The sequence below is a fragment of the Rosa rugosa genome, chromosome 1 (assembly GCF_958449725.1).
Source record: "Rosa rugosa chromosome 1, drRosRugo1.1, whole genome shotgun sequence".
Classification (NCBI taxonomy): Eukaryota; Viridiplantae; Streptophyta; class Magnoliopsida; order Rosales; family Rosaceae; genus Rosa; species Rosa rugosa.
Genome location: NC_084820.1, coordinates 28,491,986 through 28,518,162, shown reverse-complemented (window position 1 = coordinate 28,518,162; position 26,177 = coordinate 28,491,986). Strand labels below are relative to the sequence as shown.

Below are 26,177 nucleotides of genomic sequence, written 5' to 3'. Positions count from 1 at the left end.
TTTGAGAAATCGCTGACCTCGCTCACCACCTCATTCTCCCTCCACGACTCAAAGAAGCTCGCCCAGTCGAACACTCGAACATAAACCCATGCCCTGCTGCCTTGGGTACCTAGAAATTGAAATCAGCCCCCGTGCTTGTTGCCTTACAGAAGAAAGAAGAAGAAAGACTTTCCGGACACCCCACTTAAGATCGAGTTCTATATCAGGCATTCTGGTTTCATCAATTGATCTCGCTTAATTCGAGCATCCAATCCAAGCTAAGTCTCTTAGTCTATCTGGTTTTTATCATCATATATGGAAATGCATGGCCTTTAAGCTGGTTCTTCTCACTGCTGTGCACATGTCTATTTGTGGGGATAAGCATGGCCCTTAACTTGGCCACCTATCAGGCATTGATATCGCTGCTTTATATGCTCTTCATGCATATGACACTTGACACTAGTCTGTCTAAGCAGATGACATATTTGTATCGCTATGCTCTTCATCCACGGCTTGCTATATTCATCAACATATTATATATATATATAAAAGAAAAATGAGAATGGTACTGTTCAATGAACAGTAATACAGTGACCTGCCCGTTTTGCCCCTGCATTCTTTTTGGCTTTTTAACTGATTGTCCCGACAGGTGTACGTCTTTATTGGCGTCCGAGGCTTTCCGCATGGCTCTGTTTCCTTGCTCCACGAAGAGAGAACAATCAAAGAGAAATCAAGAACGATCGAGGACTCGAGTCCAGGTGTGTTTCTTTGCTTTGCCCGAAGAGAGAGAGAGAGAGCATTTTATCCTTGGCCTTTGGCTGCTATTTCTCTCTCGAATTCGTTGTAAGCTGTCGTCTGCGCATCTGGAGGTATGTAGTTGTTGGGGTGCTGGGTTCTGCATGTTATTGTTTTATTCATGTCTGGTCGATTTGGTACTTATTTGTTGGGTTTGTGTGAAAGATTGTTGGGTATACGTCTGATTTAGTGTTTTTGTGACAGATTCTTGGGTGTGTGGCTGATTTGGGCGAAGAGAAGGAGGGTGATTTTGGAGGAAACGGGAGAGGAGTTTCTACATGACTGAACGGTGGGTACCGAAATTTCTGACTCTGAAAGTTCGTGTTTTTATTTGGTTCCTTTTTGCGTTAAGCTATTGATTTTGATTCTGCATGTTGGGTCTCTGCAACCTGCTTATGAACGATTGTATTGATTTTGATTCTGCATGTTGGGTTTTTGCAACCTGCTTTTTGCGAGCTAATCATTTACTATTTGGACCAATGAGCAGGAATAAGGCTTGAAGCTTTACAAACATTGCAGCCTGGGGTGAGATTTTTTGATATTTTTTTTCCTATGGTATTGATTAACTTCTGCCTATTAATTTAGTTTGAAAATTGATATTTGTTCATAATCTTCCTGGGTTTTATAGAGTCTGGGTTTGTTTTCATAGAGTTTGGGTTTCTATTTGATTAGATCTGATGAAGTCTTTTTTCTTAACTTCTGCCTATTAATTTAGTTTGAAAATTGATATTTGTTCATAATCTTCCTGGGTTTTATAGAGTCTGGGTTTGTTTTCATAGAGTTTGGGTTTCTATTTGATTAGATCTGATGAAGTCTTTTTTCTTTTGGGGTTTTGTTGTTTGTGGAGCAAAGAGGAGAGGAGCTCTTGCTTGCTTGAAAGAAAAGAAGTGGAAGGTATTTGATCTATTTTGTTGTTTTCCTTTTCTTTTCTTTTTTTTGTTGCAATATTGTTTGTAATTAGAAGGGAATCTGTGTGAAGGTATTGGGTTTTTTTTTTTCCATTAAGATGAAATGTTAAGATGCAGAGTTTATTTGCTGTTTGCTTTAATGCGTGAATTTAATTGGAAATGGCTGATACATGCAGACATTCATTTTTGTTTTTTATGCAGAATTGATCAATTGTGTTTGCTTGATGTGTCTGCGGTTCAATCAATTGTGGTTGTGATTCCTGCAGTTAGTGCTTCTAAGGTAGTTTACTATCAAATGTCCTGCTTTTTTATTCTGATTTTTTTTGAAAATATCATTTAGTTAGTGATTGTGTTGTGGGACTGTCTGTTTTTGATTGAAATGGTCTTCGGCAGGCTGTGTAATTCTTTGTACTTGACAGCCTATAGGAGACTTGATTGATTTTGTGTGCAAGTTCAGTTGGTGCAACAGTAACATTCAAGTACGTAGCTATCTTGCTCTGAAATTTGAATTTCATGTCAAAGTCATGTTACTTAATTTTCAGATTTGTTTCCTCTGCTTAGGTAAATTCATAGTTTAACATATAGCATTATTTGGTTTCTTGGTAAATAAGAAAGAATACAGAAAATAGCATGCAATGTCTTCTGTCACTGAGTTTCCTACCTTGAATGCTCTATTTTTTTTTTTTTATATTACTGATCAACAGCAGTCTAATGTCAGTGATCATGGAATAGCTGAACACATTAAACAAGTAAATATTCAAAATAACACAGCTAAGAAGGATATCCTCTGCTTCTATTTCTAATGTTGTATGGCATTTATATTTCAATGTTCTTAAGGCTCCACATCTCCACATCTTATATTAATTATAATGTATATCGGCAGTTGCTGAATATAAAGAAACAAAGAAGTAGGGAAAAAAAAAACACATAAGAATAGAATAAATAAAAAAACTACATGTATATAGAAGCCATGTTTAACTGACATAAAAGCATAGGACTCCTCATTAGCATGATGTAGCAGCAAAAAGTCATGCTAAATATGCAAGCCGACATAGCATTTCTGTACTATATATCTTGACATTATTAGCCTTTTATTTTTAGCCGTTTATGTATATGGAAGATTAGGTGGCATTGGAGGTGTTTTCAGTTGTGAAGCTGCTGCTACTAACATTCCGATCATCGTTCTCAGGTTGGTTGCCTATAATTGACATTCCAAAAGCAGGTGAAGCTGTGAAAAATAGAAGTGGATAATGTGAGAGCCGATGGTCTTCATTTAAAAAAGACTTCAATCATAGTTGGCCGGATGTAAAGAATTCTTATACAAAGAAAGTGTTAGTGGTTGTAATAAGTGGTTTTCTTTTGTTTTGCAGATATTGGGAACAGTGAACTATCAATGTTTGCAAGTATTTTGAATTTAGGTACGAATGTTTAAATGATGTTGCTAATAAAATTTAAAGAGCTATCACAGTCTGCATTTAGTATATTTGATTTCTGTTTTGAAAAGTTATTTGCAGGATATATTACCCTTTTGATTTATGTTTATCCGTTTTCCTAAAGCTTGACGATTATGTTATGTTTAAAAATGTTTCAGTCTTTTGTGTGAGCTGAAGTTGAATGGTGTGTTTGTACTGTTTGAAAACATGAAAATCAGTCTTTTGTATGAACTGAGGTTGGATAATGTGTTTGTATTGTCAAACTTTTCATTTAGTGAGAATGAGAATAGTAATCTAATATGTTTATAACTGCATGCACATAGCCTAAGGTCAGCTAATTAATACAGAAACCAACCAATAATAAGAAACCTTTACTGTGTAAACATTTTGCACATATGTCTTGACCTTTATGTAGCTTTGTTCCATGCTTCAGATATTTCACATTCATAATCGACAAATACCTTAGTATACAATCATCTAATTCTTTTTCAATTTTTTTCTCCATTTACTTTATTTGCTTCTATTTTTAACTTCAATTTCGTTACTGATACCTTCATGCCTAAATCTGTGATGAAATTATTTCTTCCAACCAGTATGGTAATCACATATAGTTCTTTAATGCATGTTTTGGGCGTTCCAACAATTGAAAGAGAGCTATAAAATGATTTCTTATGACATAATCTTTATGCACTAATAATCTCTTTGTATTTTCATCACTGATTACAAATTTAGGCTCTTTATTTTTGTGTCACTAATATATGATTTAAATGATCGTTAGATAAAATTGTTTGTACTTGACAGCCTAAAGTTTATTGGGAGTAGTTGCAGTCAATTTTTTAGTTGTATATTATTGGTAGGGGATGTTCAGAAGAAGGTTTCTGTTATATTTACATGTTGCTGCTGCTGTTTTAATATTGAACTTTGATTGATTTGGTATGCAGGTTTCAACTGCTACTGTTACTTTTGCTGCAGCTCCTGTTGTTGGTGCAACTGATTTAGTTGTTGTGAGATTAGTCTGCAGGTTTGTGGTTTTTTCTTTTGGTCCATATTGTTGATCCCTTGCCATTGTTGGTCCATAAACATATGCTAATGGACATCAGCATCTCTTTTTGACAGACAAATGAAACGACAGTTGTAACTAGGTTACCCCGTAAGTAGGACAATGTAATTTTGACAAGCTGTTTCAACAGCCATTGTAATCTATATTTGAATATTACCAGAACATCTATATTAATGTTTATGTTTGTAAACCAAGATCTATGTTAGTTCCAAACTGAATTCTCTATCCTTCAAGACCTGCAGATTCTGTTCCAAAACCCGCAGCAACGCGCGGGCACACATGCTAGTTCATATAATAGCTACATCCTCTTATTGCTGCACATGGTCACCGCTACATATATATATTAATTGTTCCAAGTGGTGTTGATAAATGCATGTTGTATAATTATATTCACTTGAAACGAACATGCAAAGACCATATGCTCATAAGTTTTTGACAACTTTTTGCATGAAGTTAGCAATAAATGCCATGCATATACACACTAGGCCAAAAAAGCTAACAGACAACGGACCAAAATCGTTGTGTGATTTGGACGATTTTCGTTGTGTATCGGAGCGTTGTGTGATGAAAAATGGCACAACGGTGGAAAGCCGTTGTATGAAACACAAACAGTCAACAGTTTCTTTGTTAACAACGTTGTACCTTTCCTCGGCAGATGCTAGGCACATCTGCCGCGCAGCCATGCGCAGCATGGCAGGTGCATGCGTCAGACAACAAAACTTGTTTCAAGCTATTGTTGGAAAGCCTATTCAGAAAACGTATTTTTTAATTTCACTGTCGTCTGATTTCTCCTCACACTTCAGTTGTAGAGTATGATTGTTGTATGACTGGATTTTGGACAACAGAATTCAGTTTTTACAGTTGTCTGATCGTAAATGAGAAGACATAGTTTTTGTAAAACCATTGTGTGATGTGTAAAAATGCATTGAGTATATGACCCAATTTTGTGTGTTCAGACAATGTTGGATTGCCATTATATAAAACTGTTGTACGATGCATAATAATGCTCCATTTTACCTAATGAACATTGATCAATTGGAATGAAAATACATTATAAATCAATCAAATGAGTGATCGATCCAACCCATTCTATATACCTCAAATGTTAAAAGGGAGCATTTCCCAATCATCCAAGCCAACATTCAAAGAAGAAAAGTATTCTCATACATGCTGATCTAATTGGGACATCAAAAGCTGATACAAATACATGTTGTTTCAAAACATGCCTCTAATAAAGTCTGCATTGATGGTTGGCAAATTCCTTGAACAAATTCTTTAGCATCTTTGCTTTCTTGTATTCTCGATTACCAAAAATGATAACCTTTAACTCATTGCTATTTGAAGTTCTGCCCTCCAATGCTATCTACAAAACATATAGGAAGAGTACATTATGCAACTATACAAGAAAGTGCACAGCTTTATAAACATCCCAAAAAATTATGCAAGTAGTTAGGCCCAATCGTACCCATTAGAGTAATGGAATCACAATGACAACAGAAAAGCAAGACAAAAAATTTGGTATACTTATCAACATACAAAGTCATGGCTTCAAAAAATTAGGATTCAAAGAAGATACTCATGGCTTCATGGCCTTTAGTTCATAAAACTTCACTGCTACTAAGAAAGAAATGTAAACCAACTATCAGAGAACAACGTTCAATAATATTCAGGGAAGAATGAAAAAATATATTGCTGAATGCAACATTTTAAGAAGAGATAGTCCACTGTTGCTTCTTAGTTCACTTTGAAGTTACTCAAAGACTAAGCTACATGGTGCAGGTGTAATAGATATAGCTTAATGACCATAACATATCCTTGATCTATGACGGGCCTCGATCACAAATGTGGAGTAGACAGAAAATGGTAAATCTGTGATTTGGTCCAAAGATGCGAACTTTCATTACCTTTGTAATCCGATAAGAATATAGATATATGTATGATCTACGTAGGAAACTATTGCACTGGAAATACCAAAGGGATTGCTCATAAATTCTCAGAAGTTATAAATCTATTAGCATTCATGTCTGTACCTGTTCCCAAATCATCACACAATGTAAAAAAGCAAGCTTATGCTATATTTCATTGTTGGCATTGAGGCTAGTTAAGACAAGAAAATCTCCTGATTTCTGCAATACAAAACTTATTAAATAGTGACAGTGCATCATCAAGAAGATCTCCAGTTTTCCATAGAAAGAATCCCTATTATTAATAACCTTCCAAAACCAAGGCAAAATTTACAGAACAAAATTGCTGAGTCCATAAGTAAGGTCAGAAAACAAAATGGAAGGTGCTGAAAGTCAAGAAGAAACATCAGTTAAGATTACCAAGGAGAACTGATGGCAATAATAATCACATACATATACCTTATTTCAAGACAATTAGTATCAAAAACCAAATTCACATCCATTTTCTTCAAGAAACGCATCTCAGACACAAGCAAATAACATCCAGATCAAGATTCACTCTAAACAAAATCTGTATAGTAAAAAAATGTGAATGATATTTTACTTCAGAATTCCATTGTTCTATTTCGTAGACAAAAATTTATGGATAACAGCTATTGTTATGTTCTGGTATAGCCCTTCAGATATCTAATCCCAAAAAAGCAATATTAGCTCATTTCAATGCAAAAACATGTTCTTCAATTAGCAGTAAAAACCACCTCAGAGGGAGTTGGACAGTTACCATTGTAAAACCAAAGAAGATGACAGTTACTGAGATGCAGCCTCTCTCTGCCTTCATGTTCTGCATCTTAGACATGTACTATTCTACATGCTCTAAATTTGTACTCATAGATATGTAAACCCCAGGTCACATGTCATAAGGGAGTTTAAACTCCCATTCATAAGCATAAATGAACTAATGGAGTAGACATGACACATTTTCCCCTTAAAAGGGTCATGGAAAAATTCACAAGACTTCCTCGTACCAAGGCTTACTATGCTTCCAATTTTTATCACTAATAGTGAAAATACCTACACAAAGTAAAGTTTTCATATATTTATACATTCATTATAAGTCAAATCACCTTTCAATTCAATATTAGGAAATGAAAAGTGAACGATCAAAATTATAGCCTATAGGATTCCAATGTTTGAAAATAGGACTTTCCAAAGTAAACATATAGCCATACTGAACCTTCACAATTACTCTTCAAATTCTACAATTCTACAAACTATTCAGTGTTCGTACTAACAAAAAATCACCTGCTTTCTGCTCCAATCATACATATAAACACCTGCTGTAGGAGAAAACTGAAGTAGCACAAAGCCTTCACTCGACAATTTGAATGCTCCTGACTGCAGAAGACACCAAATCATGACATTAAAATCAATAAGCAATGAGATAAGGCATTACAATTCCCAATTAATAATTATCAAAATTAAGCAATACCAAAAGTTAACACACTAGCCTTGTTGAATCGTTGAGCAGAGCTTGCCTTGAACCTCTTGCTGAGCCTACTAGTCCCTGAACTACAAGCACCTTTCTCAACAAAAGTCGTATTCAGATTAGAGCAAGTGCTTTTTATCTTCTCCTTGGCTCTTTCAAGAAATGAGCTCAGCACTGGGCTTATTTCCTCATCATTAGTAGGCAGCTTAGAATCCCAATGTCTAGACCACTAATCCACTCCACAATGAACCTGCAAGTACCTATGCTTCTTCCGCACAACCTAACCATAACAAACCACAATAAAAACACTGTGACATCTTCACAAACTAACCAATTAAGTATGCTTCTGTGTTCTATGTATAACAATTAAGTTATTAACAATTAGGAACCTAGTAAGAACTAAGAATCAATTAACAATCAGTTAGTAAAGTAAGTAAGTAGATGATGCTAATAATTAACAATTAATCCAATCATTAGTCAAAACCAACTAACAATAAGTCAAATAGTTGAATATAATCCAACAATTAAGTTAATTAACAAAGCAACTCCTGTCAACTTCAAAAGTCAGAACCGAATTGAAGCAGATGCTGGCCTGTTTCGCAACTCACCAAATTGAAGCAGAAAGAATCCAAATTTCAAGTTCAAGCCTTCGAGTTGCAAAAAAAAAAATAATAATAATAAATAATAAATAAAGCCACAAATTTCAGATTTCGAATAGTGAAACAATTCATAATTTTGAAACTGCAAATTTCAGATTGGGTCATTAGGAGACTTACAAAGTTACAAATTACAAGCAAAGATTGGGACTTTGGGAGGGAACGAGAGAGAGCGCCTAGGCTCAGGACTTTGAGATGACGAGATGACTAGAGGACAAGGAAAGAGTGAGAGGAGTGTCACTAGCCCGCTGGGGTCAAGGAAGAGCCGAGGAGGTCGATCTGTACTTCTTTGGTTTGTTGAGGCTGAGAGAGGAATGAGAGAACCCTAGAGTGGATTGAGAGAATGGGTTGAAGACAACTAAAATTTCTTCTTTATTTTCTAACCCAGGACCTCACTGCGTCGACAAATCGAGTACCCACAATCCCCAAATCTAGTAGCCCACAAATCGAATAGCCGTGAAACCCCCCAAATCGAGTAGACCACAAATCCCCAAATCGACGTTGTAAACCCAGAGATCGAAGAACCCTAATCTTCATCAGTAGATCGAAGAACCTCCTCCTTCTTTCCAGTGCGGAGAATCCTCCTCCTTCACAAATGGAACTAAGTGACGGCTGAGTCAAGATAATAGAACCCTAATCTCGGCGGTAATGTGTGTAGGCTAAGGTCATGATGTAGATGTAGATGGAGGAAAGGATTGTGGAGATGATAGCAATAGAAGAGCGATTTGGGAAGAGAGAGAGTAAAACACCAAAGGAGACGATGTTTTGAGGAGAGATGGTTTTGAGGAAACGACTATTTTTTGTTTAAGTGGGCTGGAGACAAAATCTCGCCTTAATTAAAACTAGCCTTCCTGCACGCGCGATGCGCGTGCGTATTGTCATTTCTCTCTTGCTACGCATGTTTGAAATGTTACTCATAAGTGTAATATAATTGTGTGTTGCATATTACCTCACTCTTAGTGAAAAACATAAAATTTTGTAAAAAAATTTGCACTGGTATATACAAATATATATAACTTTTAATGCTTGGAATCTAGTAGGAGGATAGGTCATCCCGCCTTTAAGTCTAATTATTATTGGAAATGGTTAACCACCACATAATAAAAACATACTTAAAGGAAAAGAAACGGAGCTTAAGAGCACATACTGTGCATGCTTCTTTTTGTTCTACTCTTTCAAAATAAGCTCACTGAGATAAGCAGTATAATTTCTGTGTTGCATATCACCTAACTCTAACCCCATACAAATATTATAAAATATTGTATATGTCTTGCGCAATCCATTAGTAAAAAACATAAAACTCTGTACAAAAACATATACAGAGATTAAGAGTATTGGAATTGATTAACTACCACAAAAATAAAAACATATTTAATGGAAAAGAAACAGAGCTTAAGAGTACATACTGTGTATGCTTCTTTTTGTTCCACTCTTTCAAAATAAGTTTATTGAGATAAGAAGTGTTCATTTTTATTGATTTTTTTCATGCACCAACCACATGAAAATACGGAAACACATCTCCTAAAGCTTCTGTCTCAACCATTCCTACAAATAGAAAAAATTACACAAAGTTACAGATTGTAATATAAAAAAATTCAATCAAATATGTATAATCAATAAAGATGTTGATGTACCTATGAAGACGATCGATCATTTGTGTTTGAATGAAGCAAAACTTCTTTAAATACGACATTCTTCGTAAATACGCCATCTTTACCAACTATGGATCCTTTTTTAACCAGAACTTTTGTGGTTGACTCTGATACTCCTCTCGACAATGCAACATATAATTGTCCATGACTAAAAACATGATCTGGGAGGTAAACACCTACATGTGGGATAGTCTGACCTTGAGATTTGTTTATGGTCAAAGAGAAGCTCAGTTTGACTGGAAATTGCTTTCTTGTTAGTTGAAATGGTAGCCCAGCATTTTCTGCACTTTTCAAAGGAATTCTAGGTAGAAAAACTCTAGTCCCAGCAAACTGTCCTGTTAGTATCTCAGCATCAATCAGATTTTGGTACGAACCACGACACAACAATCTAGTACCGTTACACAATCCCAATTTAGGGTCAATATTCCTTAAAAGCATGATTGGAGCACCTACTTTCAAAGTTAACTTGTGGGGTGGCAGCCCACCTGCGGTTATTGAGTTGAGAAACTCTGGTTGGTACAAATTTCTCATGTCATCTTCAACAGAGTCAAATGAGTACAATGTAATTTCTTCACCTGGAAACATATTGATTATCTTTTCATTCAACACGTCCACATCATCATTTATAGGAGTAATCAATGCTCTATCCACCATGTATCTTGCATCATTTACATGATCACCCAAATTAGGGAAAACTTCATCAATAATTTGATTGATAGATTGGTCAGTTTCCCATGGAACCACCATGCATTCTGGTAATCTCATCATTTCATCGTTAATGACTTGTTCACTCCCATCGCCAACACGAAGTAGAAATTCTGCAAATTGGTGGTCATTTATGGATCTCATATTCTGTCTCAATCTCAATATCTTTGTTTGTGCCCAAAATGTTGCTTTCACAATGGAGGCTTGAATGAGTTCAGACTTCGTTCCTTTAGGAATAACAGGGAGAACTTGACGAAAATCTCCCCCAAAAATCATTATCTTTCCACCAAACGGTAATTCGACATCCATCATGTCTCGAAATGTTTGATCAAGTGCTTCAAACACATGTCGATGTGTCATAGGTGCCTCATCCCAAATAATTGCAGTGGAATCTTGTATCAGTCGTGCTAGAGCAAACTGTTTACTTATGGAACACATGGATGATGCATCTACATTGAGTGGAATCTTGAATCTAGAGTGAGCTGTCCTCCCGCCGGGCAATAAATTTGCAGCAATTCCAGATGATGCTGTGGCTAAGACTATATGATTCGTTCTTCTCAACTTTGCTAGTAATGCACGATATAAGTACGTCTTCCCAGTACCTCCAGGACCATCGAGAAAAAATAATGCACTTTCTCTTCCGTCAACTGCGGCCATTATGGTGTTGAATGCGATCATTTGGTCGTTGTTAAGGTAGTCAATTGCATCAATATCTTCTTGCGGGATATTTATAGAAAGTTCGTCTTCAATACATCTCGGCATTCCTAGACTATCTTCTGGCTCACTTGTCATTTCGGGCAGATCAAATTCTCTAGTGGTCTTATTAAATTGTTCTAGCATTCTGTTTAGATCTCGAAGTAGCCTGTTTCTGACAGAAATATCGACAATATCACTTGAAGAAGAATAATCTTCGATCATGAAAGGATAAAATTCGTCCCACAATCTTCGAACACCAGTTGGTTGACTATACACCAAAATTGTGACGAATAATCTTCTCAAAGCTGATGGCATTCTAATTGCAGAGGCCTCTAACAGACATTGTCTGATGCTGTTATCATCTTCCAGCAAACCTCGTTTCTCTGCCGCTTCCTTAAAAGTTGGTTGCAGAACCCCATTAATAGTAAGCAAATCACGAAATGATCTCGGTCCTCTGATATGATTAAGAAGGACACGCAGGTAAAATTTCTCACCTTCGGAGGGTGAAACACTGTATATTCTCCCAATAACCTTGTAGTTGTTCCTTCTTTTCACCCAAGCTTTGTGCTTACTATCCCACCTATAGTATTGAGGGAATTCTCGATACAGATATCGCCTTGCGTCCGGATCCATACGGTTCATGGTGAAATATTCAGTAAGCATAGACTTTTGTGCATGCTCATCTGCTAGAATGTCTTCTATAGTCTCATCTGAATCGAATATGATTTGTTGCATGTTTGGAAGATGTATTTGTAATCGGTCGACTGTTGGATATATTCTGTTCATTACAAATTTAAATATCCTCCATAAAGCCTCTGGTGCACAAACCCACCTTGCATCGACAAATTGTCTTATTTCATCGAACTCCGGGTCAGATTGCACTTGAACTGCAACTCTATCAGGACCTTTGTAGACATACTTATATAAGTATTTGACACTCTTTATGCTCCCACATATTTCAACATTGATGTGACAATCATACCGTAGCAACAACCACGGGTTATAAGGAACAACCCAACTATTATCCACCATTGTGTCTCTAGATCTACGTAGAGGGACTGGTAAGCGACTTGCTCGTCTTCGATATATAGGATATGCATCGTTTCCTTGCACAGTGAAATTTGCAAATGATTTTGGATAACTTTTATTGCATCTCCCATTTTTCATACATGAAGACTGTTGGTTTAAGGTTCCACATGGACCGTGAATCATATGTTTCAACACCAGATCATAAAGTTGAGGCTCTTCATCTTTATCTGGTATTTCTGCTCTAACAATGCGGTCATAATCTTCAGGGTTATTAAGCTTATCATTTTCATCCAACATGACCAGCATGTGTACATGTGGTAGGCCCCGTTTCTGAAATTCAACGACGAAAGCATGAGCAATAACTCTTCCCAATACCCCTTTGGTGATGATGTCTTCTTTTAGTTGCTCAAGTTTTGAACGAAATACCCTGACCTCTAAATCTGGACGATCTTGTGATGTTTGTCCAGGGAGTAGCTCACTTTTAATTTCTTCCCAATTCGGGTTACACGTCATAGTGATAAACAAATCTGGTCTGCCATACTTTTGAACCAAAGCCATCGCATCTTGGTACCGTTGGTACATATCACGTGGACTTCCAACAAATGATGATGGCAGAATTGTCCTATGACCGACGTTACCTAAGAAAATGTGAATCTATATTAAATATTTCTACAATTGTACAATTGAAAAACTTACATATCTGATATATAGGTGAAAGTAAAATATTAATTCTTACCTGCATTGTTTTCCCCTGCAATAAAAGAGTCTTGAAGTCCTTGATAAAATTCTTTCCTAATTGTATCTTGGTTACTGCGAAGCCATCTGAGTTTTTGTGATTCAATTTTCACGTAATTATCTACAACATACTGTTGTAAGAGCCGTCCGCCTCGAAGTAGAGGATTTTCATCACCTGGGCGCATCTGCACAATCTTTTTTTTTTTATTTAGCAGGTGTTCAAGTATGAATTTTTTTTTTTCATTTAATGCAATAGGAACTAAAGTTGAAAAAAAATGTACTAACCTGTAACATATATGCATAATAGTCGCAACATGACATAGGTCTTCCATTCTCATCATGACTATTAATATCCCACCCATATGTTCCATAAGGTAATAACAAAGGATACTGCATGGGGTCGTAATATCCGACCGAGTCTTTAACATTCCAGAGTCTTCCACTAATTGTTTGGACAATTAAATCTCTTCCATTCGGATTGATGTCGCCCCCTCCTACTATAATAGCAGCAACTTGTGATGCAGATGGTAAACAATACTGACGTTGATTTGAAGGCTGCTCTCTTATGATAAGCCTGCAATTAGGCAAGTCTTGGCGCTGTCCGAGGCTTCGAAATTGATGGATAAATGGATTATAGTGATTCAATATCTGTTGTATCTTTTCAACCAATGCCCTGTCTAAAACTACACTTTCAGACAATCGATTGTCAAGTTCATGCTCGGTGTCATATATGTAAGCTTGTAGATATCGTGGTCTCGCCCCTTCACTTGGTAAAAGTCCACCAATCTTATGATATATAGAACCCTGTGCACGAAAAGTATAAATTCCACGACCTTGAAGATTAATGGATTCATCAACATGCACACCCATTGAAGTGAACGCAAACACATTATTATAGGCTCGGATATTTTGTCTGAATTTTCTACCCACATCTGTTTGGTCAGAAAAGAGCTGGATCATCTCTGGCGGAGAGGGTATTAGAGGCAGAACAATATTTCCTTTCGAACAACACAAATTGAAGGTCTCTCGATGAAATAACCGTGCATTGCAGTATGGACATGTTCTTAGTGCAGGCAGTCGACAAAATGGGACACCCCATCCCTCATTAAAATCTCTAGCGCAGTTGTAATTTACTACTGCTCTCCTTGTACGGCGCACTGGGTCAACACTGCTGCTGCGCTGATCCTGTTGATTATTCTCTAGCTCAGTGCTGTTGTTCTGATCCTCATGATTATTCATCATATGCTCGTTGTTATTGTGGTCCTCATCGTGATTATTCATTGTGACATTAGGCATCTCTATTTATAATTGAAAATATACAATTTTAGCAAAAACACCTAATAAAAATTCACTTATGTGAATGGGTTGGATATAAATATTTGGTAAGCTTACCGTAAGGCACAGAATTCTGAATAACCACATTGCTCGGTCGAGACATAGTCGAACGGGCTAATTGTCTTATGTGGGTCAAGCGCACCCTTGCAGCATCTTGGTCATGGTTTTGGGAATATGATGAAACTCTTGAACTTATGCTCTCGTTGTCGGAGTGTACTATTAACATAATAATAAGCAATTGTGAATTATTTTAATTCCAACTATTAAGTTTAGAATTTTTGTTTCATGTTATTAATACACATATCCATACATCGTGTAACTGTAAAGTCTAGCGATGTAGCTTGTAAGTATTAAGAGGAAAAAATAAAAATAAAAACTCATAACAGTGGCATAGTTAAGCAATACAAAAGTACCTGGAGCTAGCCTATTCCTATTACTTGGGCCCGCCTCTTGTCCATGGTCACTTACATTTTCCACGGCTAGTCGCTTTCCCCGAGCATGAGCTCGCCGCCGTGCCAAATAGGCTTGATGTTGTGTAGAACTCATCGATTGTCGCCATTCTTGATGGCTAGCACGTGCACGCTCTCTATGATCCATTTGTGTCGTGCCTGTTCCTATAAAAATATAATAAAATATTAATATTTTTTCAAAGGTGTTGCTTCGCGCATCTCTCTTTCTATACTTTTCAGTGAAAGATAACAAAAAGATCTTTAGCAAAAAGGGTTGAAAGTAAATTATTAATTTTCATATTATGTTATTTTTTTGATGACATGTTATTTTCTTTAGTTTGAATTGTGTTGATACCTGACATTTTTATTTTTATTTTGTATTATAATAGTATCTTTATTTTTTTTTTCGATCTTAGTTTGAAAATAGAAAAGTTTCTAATTGCTAATTTCAGAAAACACATTCAATTTCAGTCTCCCTACTAAGTTTAACCCATTGTTGGGTCTGGTGGAGAAAACTGCTATATAGTTTGGTATACGTGTACTATCCATGTAAACTACTATCAATTGGTAATATACCTTAATTGTTCTTTTCTAGCCATCTCTATTTACAACTCCATAGACAAAAGATATGATTCACTGATTTATAAAGAATTGCATTACTGATGAAATTAATCATATCATCACAGGTTGCAATGAAAATGTCTTTTTCATACTCATGCTTACTTGCGGCGAATGAAATGATAAATCATTCTGAACAACATATTTAGATATATGGTTACTTTACCCACGACCAAAGACAATCTACTGGTCCATTGTCATCAACACCTTACTTGCTTTTAAACAATTAAATGATCGAGTGGTAACGGTGTGTTACGGTAACACCGCATAAAAACATAGCTACAGCTCCTCTAGTAATTTTATGCTAGTTTCAGTATTAGCCATTTAGGCCAGTACGTACTTGAAGCATCCACAGTCTGGGTTGCCCCTGATTCGTCTCTGTGAACCTGACTCGGTCTAGTATGTGAACCTGAGTCAGACATAGTGGTATGTGAACCCAACAGGACCTGATTTAACCGTCGAGTTGCCCAGTCTTTTGGTGTTTACTGCATGAAAAGACATACACTATAATAAATGCTTAATCAAATAGAAAAATCGACACATGACAAAAATGGAGCAAAGGATCTTAATAATATTAGGATTCTAAAAATGACCTGGGGCATAATTAAATAGTTGAGATACCTTGAAGGCTTGAATATAGATGAACAGGTCCTTATGCTTCAACTATTAGTTTTGCTTGCTGGTCATGATTTTATCTGTAGTGTCCAAGCTGCCATTCATATATATATGTTGCAAGTGAAGTGAATGCTGAAGCATCAGAAAAAGAGAACGAAATACAAACATATAAATGGATCCACAAACACCAAAACAAAGATAAAAAGCAAACCTTGAATATAGATCAATAGGTTATAGGTCCTTAGCGATCTGCTTTCAGTTTTGCTTGCTGACCATGATTTTATATCTATTGTCCAATCTGGCATTCATATATACATGTTGCAAGTAACCCATGATTATCGAAGCATATCAGAAAAACGAAAGGAAAAAAAAAAAACAGAAATATATATATGGATCGACAAACCCTAAAAGCAAAGCATACCTTGAATATGGATCAACAGGTCCTTATCGATCTGCTTTCAGTTCTACCCCTATGAGTTGTCTTTCCACACAAACCAAAAGTAAATATATTTAAAAGAAGAATTTTAATACACAGAAGGCAGGAACTTACAAACACAGTTAGTACAATAACAACACCCAACATCTATTAGAGATTCACCAAACAAATGGATATGATATTACAGATTATAAGATTCATATGGTATTGCATGATTTTGGTAATTGTAATTGCTATATGAGAATTCAGCAATAAAAAGAACACAGTTTGCATGCCATCTGACCATAATTGAGCACAGTTGTCTAGACAACTTCCCTTCTTAGTGGTCTATCTTACTAAATCCAACAAAAAACCTAAGCCAAAGAGCCTAATTAAAAAAACCAATAAAAAAAAAAAACAAACAAACAGGAAGAAAGAAGAAGAATGGGAGCTTGATTCATCACCATGTCAGTTTATGCTCTTCCTTTTTGTCTTCAATTTCTTGGTTCCTTCGTCTCTCTAATCTGCAGAAGCAATTAGTTCGTACGTATATAGTGAACATAACATAACACTCAGACAGCCTAAAGCAAGAGAAGTAAAAATGTGATTAGGGGGCAGATTAAAGGAAAACCTAAATTCCAAGCAAGTAATTTCCTTTGGGAAAAGATTGAAAAAGATTTAAAAATAAATAAATTATGGAATGATACAAAACTTCAAACATCATTATAGCTAAAAAGAATTCGCACACAGATCAGCATATTAATCTTGAAGTGATTATAGAATTACCTTGTCATTCACTTTACTTTCGTTTTATGAGACACCATCAACTGGAGAGAAGCATAAGCAAGATCTCACATGTTGCATCAACCAAGTACAAAAAACTTGCTAATGCTGATCTGTGATTTATAAAACATGTGATTCAGAAGGCATCCACATAATTTTATTAATGAAGACAAAAAAGAAAAAAGGAAAAAGGGATGCTCACATCAGTTTTATCAAGCAAATACTACCTCTTAGAACCCAAATAACTGGACAATTCGGCAGGGACCAAACCTATCCTCCTGGGTTTGATCCTTGATGGCAGAACATACTTTGATATTATAATTCAAACCCGTGGATTGGATTATAGAAAACCCGAAAAGATAACAAATTGAATCTGAAAATCAATGAAAAACGAAATTTGAAAATTACCCAATGGGAATTATCAAGTTTGCAAGAGTGGATTCGTCTTCTACTTGAGCAAAACAAAACCCAAAATCTGAAATGACCCAATGGCAATTAGCAAGTCTGCAAACCGTCACCCGATTTGTTTCTTTCTCTTTCTCCTCCTCCTGGGTTTGATTGTGCTCTGCTCTTCTTTCTTGCTGTGTTTCCTATTTTCGTATGAACTGTAAATTGGAAGAGGGATGAGTCCTGATGCATCCATTTGTACACCGATTTTCTCCCACGTCGTCTTGTGCATCTGTCTGTGTTGAGATCGTGGCCCGGCAGTTCTTCTCTAGTCTGGAGATCGTGCGCGACTGCGTCTTTGTTCTCTCTCTCTCTCTCTCTCCCCCCCCCTCTCTTTTGCCGCAGAATTGTTGGGAATTTTTCTGCCGCAGCAGAATCCTCTTCCCTTTATTTTATTGTCAAGATTACCATCATATCCTTCGTACAGTATTTATAGATTTATGGAGCTTTAATAAAGTATGGGCATTACAGGTACTTCAAAAATTTAACCATGTGCCTGAGAATTGGCTTAATTAATAAAGATGTCAAATGCGCGCTCCTTTTTCTTTTGTATTCATAATCAGACAATACATAGATTAGGTTAGGTTGTCGGTTAGGTTGTCTGATGATGTATACATTAAATTTGAGCTGAGGCTACAAAGAGGAAAAGTTCCCGCCATGTGATTTAAAGTATCAGTTTTGGCGCTAGAATGAGCATTTCTCATTCAGACAACATAAATAAGTAATTTATGTTGTAGGAGCTTACAATCATCACATATATGTCAATCAAAATTTGTATGTTTGGGGGAGAAGAGTGGCATTTGAAGGCACATCCAAACATTCCCAAAATATCTTCCTTGATCATACAACACAAAGTAAAAAACTGTTGTATGACATTTTGTAAGTTACACTCATACAACGGATATAACTATTCTGTTGTACTATGTAGTACAAATTTAGAGCTAGATTTGAGTCAAGGTAGGAGGGAAATGTGCCGCTCAATTTTCTTTCATTCACACAAAAGACCATTATTATAAGTGTTGTGCAATTACCTTTTAGCTAAAAACTTCTGAATTTTAACAGCCTTATACGACGCAGGTTTTTTAAACGTGTTGTATGATTCACTTTCCCTCATCACACAACAATTTTTTTTTTTTTCGTTGTGCAAAAAGTGTTGTATGTTGAGGTTATTGGCCTAGTGACATGCACTCGCAATTGAACATGTACACTTGTTTGCTTGTACACACTTACAACACAAATATAGCCAATTTAAATGTACTCTTTACGCATAACCCACTACAGCACACATATATACTTAACTGATACGTTAGCCAATTATACGAGTTGGCTTTCCAATTATTTACTTCCTCCTAACACATTCATATGCAATTAAACATCAATGGCAAACTCTAAATAGCCTTGCTGTGAGTTTGCGCTATATCCTCCATAATCGATGATTGTATATATGTTTTATTACATATATGTCACATGGCTTCATGCGTCATTCAAAGCTCAATATGCCATGAACAAAAAATTGTTAGTTCTCACTTTTGGCTTCACATTTCAAAGGAGATACAAAGTTGCACTCGATCATGCTTATGAGAATCGAGCATCTAGTTCTCAATTAATGTCAGAAAGTCATAATTACATTATGGTCCAACACATTTACATGATACCTCCACTAAATACATACACTTAGTCAATTAAACATTCTGAATAAGCTGCTACTCACTTGCTTATTTTTGACAAGGCACTATTATCCCAATGGGAAACCTTTCTTATGTGAGCAAAAGCAAGTGCACTATCGGTACTCGCCAGCCGACAGAGTTTTATATATGGACAACTCCAATATTTCTATAATATCTTCACCACTTGTGAATGGCTCCAGATAAGTTCTCATCTTCATCATTTTAATTTGAGTTAATGTTATACTTCACATGCTTTATTGGTTACTATAATCTAAGCATGCCTCCAAAATGCGATAATTTTAATAGCATATTTACTATGCCTTAATGTCGATGCAATGTTTTAAATGTCTCCACGATTATCAAGCATGACTAAAGCGCACAATGTTATTAGTACATCCACTGCGATTTACATGCTAAACACACATGCCATGCTTTTATCTTGAGTACATTGCTACATACATACAAGCGATACTCGCTTCACAAACTATGACATGCAAGATATTTGCTACCATTATGAGCTTACAATTGTTGGATTATGACTCACTTGGGTATCGAGCATTGATTCACTTGCTTGGGCCACACCCACATGCTCAATGATTATTGGCTAACAGTGTCATGCACATAAAATTGCCTATTAAGCGATACTCAATACTCTTATTTACACACTTCAATCTTATATCCACATATTGCTACATGTTTAGGACCTCTATTGCTTATATACACATGAAATTTCCCTAGCGAGATCAGTCCTCGCTCCTGTCATCATAAATGTTCCCGATACTGGGGGGACTTATACACCATACTCTCCATGTTTGAATGGCATACACTCGCCATGATACATGTCCTCGATACTGGGGGGACTTATACACCATACTCGCTATGCTTGAATGACATACACTCGCCATGTTTGAATGGCATACACTCGCCATGATAAATGTTCTCGATACTGGGGGACTTACACACTCTACTCGTCACGTCGGAATGGCGTAACACTTGTCATGCTTCAGTGTTGTACACTCGCCACGCTCCAGCGATATCTCACTTCTGCTTCAACGTATATTATCCAGGCCTCAGCAATATCTTATCTACGCTTCAGCGACATCTTATCTATGCCTCAACAGTATATTATCCAGGCCTCAGCTATATCTTATCTATGTTTCGGCAGTATCTCACCTAGGCCTCAGCAATATCTTCTCTATTATTTTGTGGTATCTTATCTATGTTTTGGCAGTATCTCACCTAGGCCTCAGCGATATCTTATCTACGCTTTAGAGACATCTTATCTATGCCTCAGCAGTATATTATCCAGGCCTCAGCGATATCTTATCTATGCTTCAGCGGTCTCCTATCTATGTTTCAGCAGTATCTCACCTATGCCTCAGCGATACACTTGCAATGCTTCAACGGTATCTTATCTGTACTTCAACGATACACTCGCTACGCTTTAGCAACGTACTTTCCATGATATACTCAACATGCTTCAGCACCATCTTATATATGCTTCAGCAGTCTATTATCTATACCTCAGCGACCTATACTAGCCACACTTCAGCAATATATTATCTACACATCAGCGGTATCTCATCTGTGCTTCAGCTTATATTATCTACGCTTCAGCAGTATCTCACCTATGCTTCAGAGCTATATTATCTATGCCTCCACAGTATATTCTCCACGCTTCATCAAAGTACTCGCCATGCCTCAACGATACTCGCCATGCTTCAGCGATACGTAGCCATGTCGTAGAGGAGAACTCTCCATGCCCCAACGATTCCCTTTGCCATTTTTCAGCGATATACTCGCCATGCTCCAGTGGAATCTTATCTATGTTTTTGCAGCATCTCATCTATGCTCCAGTAGTATATTATCTACACATCACTGCGATGTACTCGCCATGTTTCGATGGCGCACTTGCCATGTTTCAATGGCCCACTAGCTATGTCATAGCAATACACTCACTCGCCATACTTCAACGGCATACTCGCCATGCCTCAACGACATACTCTATGCTCGCGCCTTAGTAGCACCCCTTGAGCTCCACACCTACGCCTCGCAGTATCCTTTTACAAACCTACGCCTCTGAAACTCTACCAATTCTCCAATGATCGCCACATATTCTCTAATGCTATTCTCCAATGATCGCCATGTATTCATCCACGATCACCTTTTATTCTATCACTGCCTTTAGCAATTTTCAATGAAATTGGCTTGATATCGCCATTTCTTATCTCTCTCAACCAAAATATTGCTAAAGGCATGGGCAAGCTGTATAGCAATCCCAAACAACTGCCTAACGCAAACAAACTGAAATGGCTACATATTCAATATCGCTAAAGGCATGGTTGTGCTGATATAGCACTATATGTGCTATCACTCGCAAACCCTTGTATTGCCAACGCGATCAATGCGAAATGCTCCAATGAGATTCACGCGAACAAGCTGAAATGGCTATATAATTCAATATCGCTAAAGGCAAGGTTGACAGGACCCGCCCCGGATTTCACCCTGAAATCCGAAGTGACCCTGCGGGGCCCACCTTAGAAGAAATTCTACCAAAAATTTGGCGGAACTTCCCCTAAAATGGGCAACCCAAACCTGTAGGGAACATTTACACTTCTCAATCGAATCATCCTTATGCTCCTGGAGCCACCCTGCTCCCCAAATCAACATCAATCTCCAATTCACAAAACACATATCTCAACTTGAATAACATAAATCCCATAGGTAATCAGAGCAATTCAAACAGAAAGGTATATGAGGAAAACCTAATTCAAAGGCAGATGCGGAAGCCATGCTGCTGACTATGCCTCAATTTCGTGTACGCCCGACCTCAACTAATTCGCCTGCAAACTGGGCATTTGAAACCGAAGGGCCCAGGGGAAAAGTATTGGAAACACGTTAGTGTGAGTGGACAAAAATAAACAATTCTAAACGAAAGAAATTTTATACTTTCCCCATTTATTTCCTTAAAAACTCTCAATGCATGCAACGATTTAGAAAACAAATCACGAGAAGCTCCGCTCAAGAAAAACCGACTAGCCCCGCTAGTCAGAAACAACTGAGAAAAAAGATCGAAACTCCAATACTCAACAGGATAAGACCAGCCCCGCTGGTTACACGGAAATCAGACTAGGCCCCGCTAGTCGAGAAATGATAGGATATGGGGAAGAGATATCACCATACGGGAAATGGAGCCTCCCAGGCTCTACCTACCCTCAACTGCCACTCACACATAGATTGTGCGAGGAGGAGAACTAATAACCTCGACTGCCACCCACGTGAGGAGGAGAATAAGCTACCTCAACTGCCACTCACAAACACAAAGTAAGTGAGGAGGAGACCTAATCGAATGACCCGAGTATGGTGAGGAAAAACATTCAAAAACCAGTAAATCCATAAGGCTTCCCCATATTTCTCACGAGATAAAATGTGATCCAACGACGTGACCCCGCACGCCAAAACTTAAAATATATAAGTGAGAAAATAATAACGAAACGACGGCGTGTCCCACACGCCAAAAATATTCTCTAAAACATAATTGAAGAAGCAATGAATAATATATAATAATTCCCTCGAGAAATCTCAATTCCAATGATATTCCAGAAAAAATCTTAAAATCGACGAATAAAATTATACTTTTAAATTCCGGAAATACTTCGGAAGATAATTCGTCGAAAATCGCATGAATCATAAATTCAAATAATGATCATATATCGGATATAAACACCAAAAGCTTAGTATAGGTAAATTCCATTTCCAAAAATCTCTCAAAATCTCCAAGAAGCCAACCCAAACCAAAATCCTTAATTAGGCATTCCCGATGCTAAAACCGAAAGTCAGTAAACAATTGAGAATATCCAACCCCATTGAAACTCATCTTAAAAATCTTTCAGGAGCTTAACTCGGTGATTAGGGATATTCTTAATTCCGGAAATTTACCTCGGAAATAGGGAATTCATCAAATAATATTATAAATCAAAACCAACCTTTGAAATTCATTATTGAAAGCAAATCCATGATATAATTCGAAATCAATTTCTGGAAATCAATTTCCTTCTCTACGACTTTCAAGAAGGAAGTTTTCTCAAATTTTGGCCCGATCAAAAAGTCAACTTTTAGGGCCACTAAAATACCGAATTAGAGTAAAAAGTGAGAGTAGTTGTCGTTTACCGTCCAAATGACTAGTAAACGGGTAAGTGAAAATACGGGATGTTACAAAGGTTGTGCTGATATAGCACTATACGCGCTATCACTCGCAAACCCTTGTATTGCCAACGCGATCAATGAATGTTACGCGATACGCCAATGAATGAATGAATGCATGCTACGCGATACGCCAATGAGTGAATGAATGAATGTTATGCGATACGTCTCTGGATCTCGAATGAATGAATGAATGATACGCGATACGCCTCCGGATCTCGAATGAACGAATGAATGATACGCGATACGCCAACAAATGAATGAATGAATGATACGCGATACGCCAACAAGTGAATGAATGAATGTTACGCGATACGCCAACGCCTGAATGAATGAATGCTACGCGCTACTCTGCCAATGCAATCAATGTGAAATGCTCCAATGTGATTAACGTAAAATGCCCAAATGTCGATCAATGTGAAATGCTCCAATGCGATACGCCAACAAGTGAATGAATGAATGTTACGCGATACGCCAACGCCTGAATGAATGAATGCTACGCGCTACTCTGCCAATGCAATCAATGTGAAATGCTCCAATGTGATTAACGTAAAATGCCCAAATGTCGATCAATGTGAAATGCTCCAATGCGATCAAGGCGAAATGCCTTAATGATATGCGAGCAAGGCATGAAATGCGAGTACGGCAAAATGCCTTCATGAAATGCGAGTGAGGCGACATGCCTAAATGAAATGCGAGTAAGGCGACATGCCTAAATGAAATGCGATGAAGGCGAAACGCCTTCATGACATGCGAGTAAGGCGAAACGCCTAAACGAAATGCGATCAAGGCGAAATGCCTTCATGATATGCGAGCAAGGCGAAATGCCAATGCGATCACAATGTGAAATGCTTCAATGCAATCAATGCTAAATGTCTAAATGCGATCAATGCGCAATATCTCAATGCAATCAAGCTGAAGTGGCTAAACGCGATCAGGATGAAATAGCCAACACTAAACACCACTACAAGCATGGTTGTGGCCACATAGCCTAGTATTATCCCAGAAAATATCCATTATCACCACAGGTGTAATTACGACACGCTCTCCTTTATATGATGTCGCCATGTGCTCTCTCCCCATTATCTCATATCGGCATGAGTTATCCTCCTCCAATACTCAATATCGCCATGTTTTATCTCTCTATTACACGATCTCGCCATGCTTTGTCTCTACTATACAATATTGCTATGTCTTACCTCTCTATTATATGATATGGCCATGAGTTCTCTCCAACATGCAATCTCGCCATATGTCATCTCTCCATTATATGATGTCGGCATGAGTTACCTTTCTTCCAGATGCGGTATCGCCATATTTTATCTCTATTACATGATGTCGCCATATTTTATTTGTTTATTACACGATGGGATATCGCCATGTCTTCTCTCCATCATACAATATCGTCATATCTCATCTTTATCCATTATATGATTGCATAGCGCTACATGCAAAACAAAAGGGTGTGCCAAGCTTAACAATAGCGATATCGTCACGTACATTCTAGCCACTATCGGCTACATTCATTACAGTCATTATCGGCTTCACGCCAACTTATTACTATCGTCATATGCAAAAATGGGCTGATATAGCCAAAGCTACCCTTGCAGACGCCAAGTGTATCGAGTACACCTTATATTGAGCAGACCTGATGCCATATGCTAGCAGACCCTGGTCTAAACCCTCTGACCTCAGTCTCGGGGGACTGGGAGACTAGTCACCCAAAGGAAGACACTCTCGCCAAATGTCTAATGAATGCTTGCGCCGTTTCTACTTGAAAAATGAAATCATCACCCCAGTCAAGACTCCTCTTAGCTGGGGACTTGGGGGACTGAGGGTAATGGTTGTACAGAAGCCACGTGGCAAGGATACTCGCCTTGCACTTCCGATACTTTTACCATGGACAAACTCCCCACCCAAGAGAACTCTTGACCGGGGACTTGGGGGACTTGTTGGTATAGATACCTCTCAGGCACAAGTATTGGAAGCACAAGACTCGCTAGCTACTTAAAAAGACGCCGATAACGCCCAAACATGATGTCGATATCATACACTTATGGTATCGGGTGGACCACAGCTAGTCCCACATTGGAAATAAAGGGGGTGACAAGCCCATCCCCACACTATAAATACATATCTCTCCACTCACCCAAGGTAAGCCACCACTCTCTATTTACTCCTACCTAGTCTACATTCTTACATGTATCTGACTTAGGCATCGGAGGGTCGAAGGCCAGCTAGCCCGGTCTTCCCTCTGACCTCTGTTCATGATTGACAGGTATCGGATCTCGGAGATGGAAGCTCTCACAGCCTCGTTTCTACCACTGAAACACTAACCTTTTGAATTCATGCATAGAAGGCCCGGTTGATGTCCCTTGAACCTCATAAATACCACCTCGGTTAGGTATACTCTCCTTGTTATGCACTTGACGTCTCCTTGTATCAAGATCATCCCATTGAAGGGAGTTGAGAGAAAGCTCCTCGTATGTGTCCCAAGCGGCATCCGGGAGTTTACTTGCAATAGTTCCACCACTAAAAGTGTCAACCCTTTGCCTTTGATCCGGCATCAATCCTCTATAGAACTTGTCCACAAAGAACCACTTCTCT

At 37.6% G+C, this 26,177-nt stretch overlaps 1 protein-coding gene and 3 long non-coding RNA genes across 6 annotated transcripts; 2 read left to right on the top strand and 2 right to left on the bottom strand.

The window, feature by feature from the left end:
• The first annotated feature begins 800 nt into the window (after positions 1 to 800).
• Positions 801 to 2,939, top strand: LOC133732630 (uncharacterized). 2 transcript variants are annotated; one of them, XR_009857232.1, is made up of 7 exons: positions 801 to 848; positions 979 to 1,063; positions 1,262 to 1,299; positions 1,627 to 1,668; positions 1,884 to 1,962; positions 2,076 to 2,161; positions 2,872 to 2,939. It is a non-coding gene; the product is annotated as an uncharacterized LOC133732630 (long non-coding RNA). The 2 variants fall into 2 exon arrangements; XR_009857234.1 differs by lacking the exon at positions 2,872 to 2,939 and adding an exon at positions 2,808 to 2,858.
• A 248-nt stretch (positions 2,940 to 3,187) lies between these two features.
• On the top strand, positions 3,188 to 4,400 carry LOC133735131 (uncharacterized). The gene is made up of 2 exons (XR_009858767.1): positions 3,188 to 4,136; positions 4,232 to 4,400. It is a non-coding gene; the product is annotated as an uncharacterized LOC133735131 (long non-coding RNA).
• Positions 4,401 to 10,637: 6,237 nt separating this feature from the next.
• LOC133725583 (uncharacterized) lies at positions 10,638 to 16,373 on the bottom strand. Its single transcript, XM_062152883.1, has 9 exons — positions 16,267 to 16,373; positions 16,062 to 16,149; positions 15,781 to 15,925; positions 14,787 to 14,987; positions 14,431 to 14,589; positions 13,324 to 14,336; positions 13,040 to 13,223; positions 10,774 to 12,941; positions 10,638 to 10,691 (listed from the first exon to the last, which is right to left on the bottom strand). Exons 3-9 carry the CDS (start codon positions 15,860 to 15,862, stop codon positions 10,638 to 10,640), a joined length of 3,861 nt encoding a protein of 1,286 aa, XP_062008867.1. The 5' UTR covers positions 15,863 to 15,925; positions 16,062 to 16,149; positions 16,267 to 16,373.
• Positions 16,374 to 16,482: 109 nt separating this feature from the next.
• Positions 16,483 to 18,053, bottom strand: LOC133724518 (uncharacterized). 2 transcript variants are annotated; one of them, XR_009853748.1, is made up of 3 exons: positions 17,662 to 18,053; positions 17,257 to 17,366; positions 16,483 to 16,994 (listed from the first exon to the last, which is right to left on the bottom strand). It is a non-coding gene; the product is annotated as an uncharacterized LOC133724518 (long non-coding RNA). The 2 variants fall into 2 exon arrangements; XR_009853749.1 differs by lacking the exon at positions 17,662 to 18,053 and adding an exon at positions 17,481 to 17,655.
• Positions 18,054 to 26,177: the final 8,124 nt, after the last annotated feature.